The following is a 13,554-nucleotide window of genomic DNA, read 5'->3' as shown; positions in this document are numbered from 1 at the left end:
CCTACAATACGGACGTGTGGTCACTACGCCGTTTGCTCCCTGTATGGCCGTGGATCAGCACCTTGGTCCGCCGCGCCGTCCGTCGAGACGGAATGGGACGTGACAACTTGCTGACAATGCCAGGACATGACATCATCAGCGGACAGACGCCCAGCGTGACCCTATCAGGATCAGCAGACATGCACCCAGCATGGGGCTATCTCTGACACCGTCTGTCATGTCAGTGGGGTTCGCCACAGAGGAAAAGGAAGACCCGTCATCTTTGAAGGACCTCATTTGCCTCTAGTTTTTCTTCTTTCTTCCATCTATAATCTCTGCTCTCTCTTGGCCTATAAAAGAGAAGGCAGGGCACCCCCACTAAGGGGGTCAATTTAACACATCACACATCACATCACAGATAATTGAGCAGTAATCAAGCTTTCAGCACCCATTCGACATTTTCATCAGAGACTTGGGACCTGTCCCTTTCTCGTCCGTTTGTAACCTCTATTATAAACTTTTCAGTGCTAATAACACGAACAGCAGCCACGAACTGGACGTAGGGATATTCTGTCCGAACCAGTATAAACCTTGTGTCTTTTTAGCACACCATTCGGGACAGACGCGCAATAACACAAATTTACTCGTTGGTGTTTACTCGAAACACTAACACAAACATTTTTAATTTGATTAAAACTATAAAAAATATTAAATGCCAAATAAGTATTATTTAATTAATTATAAAATATATTTTCATAATACACCTATTTAGAGTCATAAATATTATTAATAATTTTTAAATTTAGTTATTAAAATTTAAAATGTTTGACTCGATATAAACTCAAGATTGCATCTTTTAGGGACAGATTAAAAGCTCTAGTTTGGTTTTGGTTAATTGATGAACCCTTAAGTGCTAACTTAGTTTATCAAAGTGATTATGAGATAGGTAGCACTACTCCAAGTGATGAAGCAATGGCAAAGATCATGACGATGGTGATGGCATGGTGATGATCAAATGCTTAAACTTGGAAAAGAAGAAAGAGAAAAACAAAAGGCTCAAGGCAAAAGTATAAATAGTAGGAGCCATTTTATTTCGGTGATCAAGACACTTAGCGAGTGTGATCACATTTAGGTTAGATAGCCGTACTATTAAGAGGGGTGAAACTCGTATTGAAATGCGGTTATCAAAGTGCCACTAGATGCTCTAACTCATTGCATATGCATTTTAGGATCTAGTGGAGTGCTAACACCCTTGAAAATATTTGTGAAAATATGCTAACACATGTGCACAAGGTGATACACTTGGTGGTTGGCACATTTAAGCAAGGGTTAGAAACTTCACCGATGGAGTGTCCGCCCGTAGAGTGCGGACAGTCCGACGGTGCCACCGGCGTCCTAGACAGAAAAGACAGGGGTTCACAGAGTGACCGGACGCTGGTGGTGTAGTGACCGGACGCTAGATTCAGAGTCCAGTCAGTAGCAGCAGTGAGCACGCATCTCGGTCTTGTGACCGGACGTTGGCAGGGTGCGTCTAGTTAATGCTGACGTACGCTGGCATGTGGTGCATAGGGGAGACATTGAGTGACTGGACGTTGGGTGAGTCCGGTCGAGCATGACCAGACGCGTCCGGTCGTGAAAATTCACGTTTGGAACCTTACTGGAAACGACCGGACGCTGAGGTCCAGCGTCCGGTCACTTTCTAACTGACGCGTCCGGTCATCAATTGACCGTTGTAATCAGGTGATCGGCGTTTGAAGCCGATGACATGTGGCGCACATCGCATGACCGAACGCTGAGGTCCAGCGTCCGGTCAATCTGACCGGAGCGTTCGATCGGCCCGTGTTCAGTGCAGTGAGGAGCCCAACGACTCTATTTCGTGGGGGCTTCTATTTAAGCCCCATGGCTGGCTCAAGCTCACTCTCTTGGCCATTTGCATTGTCATAGCAACCTTATGAGCTTAGCCAAAGCCCTCCCACTCATCTCCATCATTGATCCATCATCTTTGTGAGATTGGGAGAGAATCCAAGTGCATTGCTTGAGTGATTGCATCTAAAGGCACTTGGTATTCGTGTTTTACTGCGGATTTCGCTTGTTGCTCTTGGTAGTTGCCACCACCTAGACGGCTTGGTGCAGCGGTGGAGGATTGGCACGAGTTGGTGATTGTTCGTGGCCATCTTCGGTGATTGTGAGGGAATTTGTATCTTCCCCGGCGGAGTGCCGAAAGGTAACTCTAGTTGATTGCTCGTGTCATTGAGTTACCTCACTTGTGGGTATGTTCTTGCGGTGTCCAATTGTGTGGATGGGGTTTGTGCAACACCTCTTAGCCGCCGAACCACCAAGTGTTGGTCGATACAACGGGGACGTAGCGTGTTGGCAAGCACGTGAACCTCGGGAGAAAATCGGTTGTCTCTTGCCATTTGGTATTCTCCCGGTGATTGATTTAATATTCACCTTGTGATTGATTCACTCCTCTACATGGCGGTATAATCACTCTACTCACTCATTTATATTTTTGCAAACTAGTTGTGATAAGCTCTTTAGTGTAATTAGAATTGAGAGCTTGCTTTGTTATTTTAAGTTCATCTAGTGGAGCTCTTTAGAGTAGCAAGATTGAGAGCTATTAGTGAGTAGTAACTTTGCAAGTTGTGTGCCTAGGAATCATTGCAACTAGAATTATTGGATAGGTGGCTTGCAACCCTTGTAGAGCTAGAGCAAGTTTGTTTTTCGCTATTTGTCATACTAATCAAATTGCTCTAGTTGATTTGTAGATTTTTAAATAGCCTATTCATCTTCTCTAGCCATATTAGGACCTTTCACAGAGATAGCAAAATACTTAAACAGATGTCGTTATTCCAAAATAATAATAATAAACTTTCTCAACTCAGTAAAAATGGCCAATTACTTGATCAAATTGTTCAAATTGCCAACCTTTTGGCGATCAGTCAACATGAGTCGGTTGTCGTCTCACTACCGTCTTCTTTCAAATAACCAATTATTTGACTAAATTGTTCAGATTACCACCTTTTGGCAATCAGTAAATAGGAACCAACGGTTCTCTCTGCCGTGTTCTTTCGAGCTACCCTTTTTACTTAATCGAACCATTACAATGTGGTGGACATCGTTTGAATAGCCAATGAAGTAACCATGATGGTCCTTGCATCAAGCTTATTTTCATGCGGGTTGTATAATCTCACTAATGGTCCTTGCGTCAAGCTTCTTTCCATATGGATTGTATAATCTCGCTTCTGCTAGATAACCCCCAATATACATGTGTCTTAAGCTAGGTTTCCTTGGTATCCATAGTTCATAAGGAGTCCTAGAAGTTGCCTCACTAGGAACTCTATTTAGCAAGATACATTACAGTTCTTAATGCATGCATCCACACAAATAAAGGTAAATCATAATAACTTAACATAATGAGTATTTTGTTTTGCTTCTTTCTTAGCTAACTATAGCTTGGTGTATCTTTTTTTTTCTTCCAAAGAACAGTAGTTTGGATCTGTGAACACAGCCCCACCGTCTCTGTTTTCTGCTATCTTGGCCTGACTTCACCACTGATCGTGACACCCAGCAGGATCCAGTTGCTAAGCTAACAGGCAGCTTTTACTTCATGATCTGTCGTTCCCTCTGTTTTGAGTAACACAATAGCATCCAAATTTTATGGCAGATTAAATTTGAGAGCACGACCAAGCAGAGACCAAAGAAGAAGAAAGGGGCTCTGCAATTTGAGATAAAGGAGGCCGTACTACATGAACAATAGACCTTTCATTTTCTGTATGTACAGTAAGAATGCTCAAGTCATGGCAACTCTTCTTCGTGCATACGACTAACTGACTACGTGCAGCAGGGACGACCACGTCTCTCAGCTCTGGATACACCAACGCAATAATAAAGAATCAAATCATGATGTCAGTTAGCTCGCCTGCTATCTACGTGAGCCGCTGCCGAAAATGAGCATATGCACAAGCATGGTGACGATCCCAGCTGGTATCAAGCTCTCGTATGATGCACGCCGTGCCGAGCAATTCACGTCGAACTGCCCAGTGTTCACGTACTGGTTCTTCCCTGATGATGTGGTGACATTCACCGACATTGAACCTGCCAAGAGATAGTGTCAGTCACAAAGAAATGGGGCCAATAGTGTTAGCCACAAGGAAATGAGGTTGACAGATGACGATAATGAAGAACTAAGGAACAGCCAGATTGGTTAAGAAGAATCAGGGCTTACAATCGTAGTCTGCCCAGCCCATGCGCATGTTCGCCAAGTCATACACGAATATCTTATCCTTTAAAACAAGATCTGAGACAAGAGGGACCACATAGTTAACACCAAACAGAAAACAGTCAGGCTTCAGAGAGGTGTTACATATATATAGCACCGGTGAGAAAACAACGAGACTCCACAGAGGTATTATGTGCTTGGGCATTTATGCACATAAGTAGTATTTGGCTGTGTGACGGTCAAACTTATATCCTAGACCTTAATGCTTGTGCTTGATTTATTTCATAAAACCATATCATTTAACAGCAGCCTGAAATCTTATAGCTAGATGCGCAATCTAAATTGGTTAACTGTGTCCAGAGTTAGACTGGCTAACCTCCAAGTATAGTTATTTCTTGGCCCTGGTTCCTTTGCCAACCAATGCACCACAATACATTGTTGTCCTGCAACCATGATTGACATGATATTATAGCACTTGACACAGCCTCTCCAAGAAACAATTAACCCAGATATACGACGACTTACAACAGAAGTCTGCTGCAAAAGATAGTTCTCTGGCTTCACCAACATCGCAACACCACCCATAAAATAAAGGGTTACGGTTGGAAACGATGAGTCAACACTGCCAAATGGTAAGAACATTTATAAGGAACCCAGGACCTCAAAGGACAACAGCACTTAATTTGGTTCCAGAAAGAAAATAAACCTGCTGGAAGTGATAAAACATTGGCTTCCTTTGCTGACTAGAGAACGTACAGATGGAGAGACTGCAGCAGCTATCTGCAGGTATGAATACAGACAGTTACAACACAGAATTAGTAAGAAATGTAGACTCACCGTATATGGCCATTATAAGGAAAATATTGTGTACCATATGAAACTCACCGCACTAACAAATGGATCGTAGGCTCCATCTGCAAGGTATGCCAATGTTGTTCCTGAATCCACGATTGTTCCTTGTGTATTTGATGTTGTAAACAAGGAGGAATCAATGGACAGCTTTTGACCATTGACAGAAATGCTTTCCAGATTCAAGTTGTAATGAGGCCTATATTTCATTTCAAATATTGGCATAAGCAGTGGTTAGTATCAGGAATACATGAGCATGAGGCTCCAGAACTTCTCAATGCCAGAAATGGTTGTTCAAGAACCAACATAACATAAAGGGATATTGGTGTTTCTGCCTCTATTCCATAGTCCAATGGTGATTTTACCCCTTCTTTTTTAACATTGTGATTTTACCCTCGTTTTTTTTATAAATGAAGCTCCCGTTTGCCCCTACTATGTAACACTGTTAGAATTGGTAGGATTAAATGACAAAAAAAAAGAAAAAAAAAAGAAAAAGCACGTACACCAAAAGACAGTGATACCCCTCAGCCCCTTTCCCCTTCCTCACTCGGTCAGTCGAACGCTCCCGAACCAGAGTCATGTGTTAGGGTTTCCAGGCCGCGGCGCAGCGTGGCTACCAGCGGCGGCGCGGCTCCTCATCTCTCCGCCCTGCTCCCCCCCAGCTCGTGCCCGTGGCTCGTCCCTCCGCCCCAGCGGCGGGGGTACCAGCTGGGGCGCGCGCGGCCTGCAGCGGAGCCTGGCCCGATCCCTCCTCCCGGCGGCGAGGCCACCAAGGCTGCAGCGTGCCCACCCCGACCCCTCGCTCCGGCTCGCGCCCGCGGCCGCGCGGCTGGGGCATCGCCCGCTGCCCCGCCCCTGTACCCGTCCGTGTGTGCGGCCGGCGGCACCCCTATCGATCGACCCGCGCACACCCAGATGGAGGCGTCAGCAGCAGCAGGAGATGGGGGAGGCAGCGCCTCCACGTGGAGCAGCCCAGCGGCCATGCAGGCCACCAACGACGACGACACGGCCAGCAAGATGTAATCCCCCTTCCTTCCTCCTCCCCTGTCTCTCCCAGAGATGTGATGATTTCCGTTGTGCGGCTAATTTATTTCCTCCGTTGCAATTGGGTGGTGGATAGAAGAGGCGCGGCTAGTTTGTTGGGCCACTTCCTTGTCGATAATTATACACTTTTGGTTGCAATGAATCGGCGTAGGAACTAGAAAGCACTTGAGCCAGGCTCAGGCATGTAGTTTGGGTCATCTTAATCCAATGATGTCAGAAAAAAAAATAAAGGTAAGAAAGAGGTATGACCCAGTTACCAATTTGTTGTCAACTGAACTATCTCTTGTGTGGATGATTAGTGGATAGTGAGTTCAAGGCACAGCTTTAAGTACTTATGTTATGTGGGCTTCTGTCCTTGATACTTAATAATTGATACTTAATAAGCAAAGTGGCCAAAATGTCAGCCCTGAACACTTCAGAAGGCTCATTTGCATCTGTAGTCACTGCTATTTATGTCATGGGATGAAATCAATCCTAAGACCCTGCAAGTGCAAGTGCTTCTCTTTACTACATATTTTAGTAACTTTACTAACATAATTCTTCTCTTTTTTCATATAAAGTGCAAGTGCTTCAGGAAGGGGAAGAGGAGCAACTTCTGGGAGGCTTGCTACTTTGTTAGGTTTCAATGCTTGATATGTAGCTCACTACTAGTTGCCTAGAGAACTCACTAGTAGCTCCTACTTTTGCTTGACATGTCATTTAGACCTATATATTAGTGTTTGACATGTCATTTGGACCTGTATGTTGGCTTCTATTATGGTACTATGATGACATGTTACATGGATCTGGTTTATATGTACTAGTTGTGTGATATTAAATTGTGTTTATGTGGATTGTCAGCTGAAATGTTGTCGAATTTTTCTAAAAAAATCTGTATAAAAAATGTCAACTTGTTGTATGAAAATAGGGGTAAAAACACAAATAACATAATAAAATACGGGTAAAAATGCATGGGCAAAGTTGTCCTTTTGTCCAAAAGTTAACACTGTTAAAGGGACTTCACAGACCAGGGGTAAAGTCTTCCTTCGTTTAAAAATCGCAGGGGTAAAATCACAAAGTTAAAAAAACGAGGGCAAAATCACAAATGCACTTTGAAACAGGGGTAGAAACAGTAGAATGGCTACTAAAACATAAGATAGCATGCAGATTTGTGAAATTTTACACCCAAAGTAATTTCAGGGGAAGAAACTTACTGTGATGGAACAAGTGGAGTATACACTAATCCTGGCTCCACAATTTCACCAAGCACAAGAATGCCACCACCATTATCTGAACCTTTCAGGCAATGAGAGAACACCTTAGGGGACACCCCAAGAGAATTCAGTTGTGAAACTACAGACAGTTGATGCTGTCCGAACCCAAAAATTCCATCAACTGCCCTATCTGCCTTCGTCAGGTCTCCTGACTGTGAGTTGCTACATCTGCTTGGAAGAAATTGAAACATTCATGAGCTCATAAATAATATTCTACTGAAAATCTTGGTAGAAAAAAAAATCAGAGTTAGGATAATGAGTCAATAAAATTGCAATCGAGCGACATAGCTAGACTTGAAGCTGACTAATGACTAACAGAACAAGAAAATATTTTCAACTTCAGTGGCAACTTGAGTAAAATAACATCAGGTACTTTCAATTATTTAAAATGATATAGGACTCCAAGGAAACTGTACCCGAAAACAATAGAAGCAGACGAATTGGCGGTCTGCTCATTTCCCATGACAGTTTCGAAAAACATCGTGTCAGACACATAGTACCCTGATGTGCCACTCCCATCACCATAGGTGAAAGTGTACCCACAAGGGCTGCTTGGGGAATCTGAGGTTTGGCAGATTGCTTCCTCTGTTTGGAGGGCAGCTGTACATCTATCATCAGAGCATGTTATTCTGGATGATGTTGATGAAGAGTCAGGGCTGAAGGACTCTAGCTGGATCTGAGGAACAAAAATAGTAACCATTCAATCAGGAGTTCCCTGACTAACAAGTAACAATAGGTGAACATTTATGCATTTGTTAAAATTCAAAAATAAGAAGCTGGCCTCACATTGAGTCCACTTGATGTTGGGCAGCCAGTGCAAGGACTGCAAGTTACCCACAATATATCACTCCCAGTGTCAATCTGGACGAAGAATTCCTTTGCCGGGTTTCCTAATTTCACCCGGGTAAAATAAAGCCTGCAAACTCAAATTCAAACTTTATTACCAGACAAATAGGCAACTAGACCATGTTAAATAAAAGACAGAAGAAAAATGTATCTCTGTTATATCAAATACCAACAAGCCCAGTTGCAGAATGAAAATTAGAATGAATTGGTGAAATGATAATACTACAGTTCGCTGATCAATCACCAGCACAGCAGTATGTGTTGGGTAACAGATTGAGATGTGTATCCTAACCAAATTGAGGATAGAAAGGAATAGCATGCTTGTGTGACAATCGTGGATCGCAACATTCATGATGACTTCAATAAGGTGTTATCTACTATTTGAACTAAAGTCAGGAATTTACTATTAGGGGAGTGGTCTAAACATATGCACACCACAAACATTGCCAAAAATACATGCAAGAAAATAAATTTACTACTCCTAAATCTTGTAGATGGAAACCAGAAAGATGCCCTGGCACCGAGCGCTAGCCGTCTATGTCACTATGATTAATGGCTACCTATACACTGCAAACAACCCTGTTTCTACAGCTTGCTCGATTTTGCTCCACAAACTTCTTCCTACTCTGAAACTCTGAAATTGATCGTTCAAGAAATAGGATAGAAACCTAACAGAAGGGAGAAATCCTAAGTTGCCGTCTTAGGAAATCTATTTGTTTCCCGACGAAGGATTTGACCCTAGGCAAAAGCAAAGGAGGGAAAATGAAATAAAGTAAGGATTGCCTTAAACGGACTCTAGACTCTGGAACCGATTCTACAAAGCTAGAAAGTCCTCACAACGCAATGAGTCCTCTCCGTACAGGATTTCACTAACAAGTGAATCAATTAGGATGAGGCTACTCAGTAAGAACCGGAATGACACGAGTAGAGCAATGAGGCACCACACAAGATCTCATTTTTAACATAGCTGCATGATTGGAATGAAACGAACGAATCTACGGACTGAAGCGAAACTGAACTAAACTCGCAAAAAAAAAAAAAAACATCCACAAACAACAAGAAGAAAGAAAAAAAAATAACTCAACGAATTTGGTAGAATGCACGCGAAATCCACCAGAAAAAAGCCACCGAGTTAACAGCATAAACAATCGAATCAGCATCGGCCATTCATCAACTGGGAAAAGGAATGGACACAAGCAGCCTAGCCGACGAACTGCCTGTTGGCTCACCGCCCGAACCAACAAAAAAAAACGAAAAAGGCTCGAATTTCCCACTCTTCCACGAATCGCAAACAGCCGACCCAATCCCAACCGAACCTAAACCACCACCAGACAATAGAGAGGAAAAGCGGAGGCAGCAGCTCACCCACCCGACCATGTACGGGTTGGCGGAGCCCTCGACGGGGAAGTCCACCACGCCGGCTACGGCCCCGAGCAGCCTCCTCCTCGAAACACGGTGCCGCGCGGCGTCCCGCCGCCTGAGTTCCTCCAGGGCCACCCCCTTGCGCGGCACCGCGCGCTCCAGCCGCAGCGCCGCCGGTAACGGCGCTGCCGACTCCGCCGCGGTCGCGGCCGCAGCCGCCACGAGAAGAAGCGCCGCCACCGCCACCTCCGGCGGCCTCATCGGGGGAGCCAGCCGCAGCGGGCGCCGGGCAGGAGGGGGGGCCGGTCCCCGACACCAGCCAGACGCGGGGAGCAGGAGCGAGCGCGGAGGCTGCTCGTGTGGCCGTAGGAAAAATTTGGGGCGGCTCCTTTTCGCGGCGAGCCCCTCGGAAGAGACGCTAATTCTACGGCGCAGAGTATATAACACCTCCCCGAGGCCCGAATTTGTAAAGGGGTTGGGAGTTGAGAGGGGTAAGTGTGAAAGGGCGGGGAAAGGATTACGTGTGGGCTGCTGTGTACGCGCCCGGCGCCTCTCTCCCTCCATTCGGCTTCGTTCCGCCGCTTTATAGTTGCGGACTCCTTTTCTTCGTCTTTGGCATGGCCGCCCCCTGTTCTGGTCGCCTTTCTTTGCTGCCTTTGACCAAAGTGATGGGTTTGGTTTTGTTCTCAATAATACTCCGATTTATTCAAAAGAGGGCTGCTAAATGATGAAATCATGGATTGGAAAATCGATCCATCTTTTTAAGATCGAATTATTTATTTGGATATATGATAGGAATGTATATTGTATATACAATAATATGCATCGTATCAAAGTTCAATATCTTTGCTAAATAGTAAACTTGCATATTTACTGGAAACTTTTGCAATCCTGTCATTGACACATCGATCCACTCTCCAATATAAAAAGAACATGGAGCCACCTATGTCCAGGGCGGTGGCATTGAAAGGGTTTCGGATAATATCAATGTCAGTGAGGATTCTTTTTATAAAGAGTTAACCTAGGTGTCCATCGTTATCCCAACAGAAATAAAAGAATTATAAACATGAACAGTCTTTGTTTATTGTCATTTGGAATCTACTTATGAAGTCTAGAGTAAAATGCTCTATAACATTATTTTTTCTCCATCGATGTTGACTTCTAGAGTTTCCAACAACATATTCAACTATCGTGAGCTCATAAAATAGAAAGCGCGTAGAAAATTTTAGCGAGTTTTTTTTTCTCCTTATAACTGCATATTGATGGTGACACCCCCCTTGATTGAAAAGGAAAGAAACAATAATGCACTACTATTAAGTATCGACTGATCAACACTACGACAGCAGAAAATTTTAGTTTCTATGACCACAGTATACGCTAACCTGTTAAAGGACTTTGAGCCAATCATCTCTCAAACTACCGTGAAAAGCAACCTTGAATTTGAATTGTTCTTTAGCGTAGAAATTAGGGAGAGGAAAAGAAGTTGAACTAGCTCGGTTAGTCAAGGGTGTGGATGTATGCTCAGATCATCTAGATTTACAACAAACGTGCACAACTGGGGGAGAAACTTCTGAAATGATCGATCTGGACATGTTCGTGTACCCATTGATCAATCTAGAAAGAAACCTTGCTATCAGAAAAAATGACTTGAGCACCTTTCCTTCTTCCTCTCCCCTGACGGGGCAGGTAGAAGAAGAAATCTTCTTCCAGGTGGCTTCGCATGGCATGCCTGCCTGTGCCGTTGCTAGGAAGTTGCTGCCCTGGCCTGGACGCAAGTGGTTGGTTGGTTTGGTTTGGTTCAGCCGTTGAGGCAACCAGGCTGAAACACTGGAACGACGGCAAGTTATTCCAGTCATGCGTTCCAGTCATGCGTTCTGGATAGCCTGTTCGCTTGATCGTTTATGCTACTTATAAATCGGTTGACGATATTTTATTGTGAGAGAAAAATATTATATCATGTCTGATAAGCACGGCTGATATGATCAAGCGAACAAGGTGATCGAAACAGCTCGCTGCAGCAGCAAGCCTCAGCCGGCACAAGAAATGGTGAGGGTGTTTGGATCCTAGTTTTTAAGAATCTGACTTCATTTATTGTTCTGTGGGTAACAAAAAATTGGCAAAAGCTGGCTATTAACAGCTTCCTAGTTTTTAAGATTCTGGCAAAAACTGGCAGCAAAAACTGATCTATTTAGATCTCACCTAGTTTTCAAAAGCCAGATTCTTAGAACTAGCAAAAACTGGAGGATCCAAGCAAGCCTTAGAGGAGGTACTAAGTTATCACACGATACTATTATTATATACCCATTTTGTAAGTAGGTTCTCTTGTGAAAGGCATCCATTCATAGCCACATAACTCCTTGTTTTTAGACAAAGAAAACTTCACTAATAAAGCCCTGGCCTCTCCAAAAGCAATTGATGCCTTGTGAAGTGGTGAGATAAAAAAAAGATAGATAGATAATGTCACGATCACACTTTATTGCTCATCACTTTTAGAAGCATCACACTAGCATTCTCTCGAGAAGGCTAATTAATCCAAGGAGTAGTTTGGACCCCGGCGAGAGAGAGGGAAAGAATGATGTCATCTCTTAACAAATTGGCCGCATGGCGACTATATATGCAATTCTTTTGTATATATATAAATGTGTCAGCAAACGTAATCAGACTATAAACCCGCTACTGCTACTCAAAAGTTTTTTAATTAGCCTGCAAAAAGGGAAGAAAAAGCTTATGCTCGTGGCATACCCCTAACACTCAACGGCGACTAACACTCAAAATATAGCCCATAGATTAAGATCCTTAGCGACTAGCTAGACCTATAAGCTTATACATATCTACACCCAACTTGTAAACTTACAAGTTGCAACCTTTCACCTGCATGCTTCTGTTCTTTTGGGTCTTGGAAAAGATCTCACACTCCCCTATCTTTTTCTATCGATAACAACAACATCACTCCCTCTACTACCACTAAGGGTGATCGCAATGGATTAATTTCTATAGCATTAAACAAAATATTGATGTGATATTGGAATTAAGTAGAAGAGAGAAGAAAATGGATATTTATATAAGAAATTATGTCTATATAGAAACCATAAAAAAATCAGGAGTCATTTGGCATGGCTCTTCAGTGCTCTGACTCCAAGGTCATTGTAGCAAGCATTATAGCAGTGAGCCATAGTGATGCTTATTTATTAGCTAAAAAGTTTTCTCGAGAGAACGTGAATTTGAAACATTGGTACGAAATTTTTCTTCAGTGAATCTGAATTTGAAATATTTTTACAAAAATCTACTAAATGTATCCTTAGTTTCTCTGGGTGCGTGTGCTCTACGGTGGTGTTCATGGTGGAACGCAGTGAGGGTGTTCGAGGAATTGCCAACTCCAATCTCATGGTATTAGTCCAACCAAACACGGAATACTATATGGATGATACCACTCTATATTTAACCAAACAGATGTATAAACCATGCAATAGAGTAATGTAGGCAAACCAAACTACAATAAATTACATTCATTTATGCAAGAATAGCTGCATGACCCTTAATGCAATGCAATTTCTATGCCAACATCCGATCACACCCTATGTGTACGTGGTGCTTAACCACGCGGCCGGCCCCCTTTCTGTTGCAACACCACCACGCCGCCGCAAGTGAGAATGTGAGATGACGGACGCTCGTGGTCCTGAGGACCCCACGCGGCGTCGGAGACCAGTCGTCGGCCGCACTCGCTGGGTCAGAGCCGAATCGTCTCGGAAATTCCGGAGATGAGCGGCGACCACGTGCGGCTGGCCGCCTAGCCTAGCTGGATGTTCTTGTTCTGTTCCTTGGATTGGATAGCGGGTTCGATGGGACGCAACAACATGAGCGCGGATCGGAAGAGGACAGAGAAGACAGCAGCCACGGTTCGGGTTTCTTCTGCTCCCCGTGCGCGACTGTGCGAGCCGTGTTTTCACCCGTACTGCTCTCTCCGCGATTCAACGCATCCGAGAGCTGCTGGCTGCTGCT

The 13,554-nt window shown here is 43.9% G+C and overlaps 1 protein-coding gene across 1 annotated transcript; it reads right to left on the bottom strand.

Annotated features, from left to right (window-relative positions):
* Window positions 1-3,703: 3,703 nt before the first annotated feature.
* LOC136456668 (aspartic proteinase 36-like) lies at window positions 3,704-10,119 on the bottom strand. The gene is made up of 10 exons (XM_066456601.1): window positions 9,563-10,119; window positions 8,134-8,263; window positions 7,764-8,023; window positions 7,288-7,515; window positions 5,087-5,249; window positions 4,908-4,981; window positions 4,727-4,823; window positions 4,578-4,644; window positions 4,208-4,279; window positions 3,704-4,077 (listed from the first exon to the last, which is right to left on the bottom strand). Exons 1-10 carry the CDS (start codon window positions 10,117-10,119, stop codon window positions 3,905-3,907), a joined length of 1,821 nt encoding a protein of 606 aa, XP_066312698.1. The 3' UTR covers window positions 3,704-3,904.
* Between the last annotated feature and the right edge of the window lie 3,435 nt (window positions 10,120-13,554).

This window comes from Miscanthus floridulus, chromosome 6 (assembly GCF_019320115.1).
Source record: "Miscanthus floridulus cultivar M001 chromosome 6, ASM1932011v1, whole genome shotgun sequence".
Lineage (NCBI taxonomy): Eukaryota > Viridiplantae > Streptophyta > Magnoliopsida > Poales > Poaceae > Miscanthus > Miscanthus floridulus.
The sequence above is the reverse complement of the archived record's forward strand: the minus strand, read 5'-3'. Positions and strand labels throughout refer to the sequence as shown.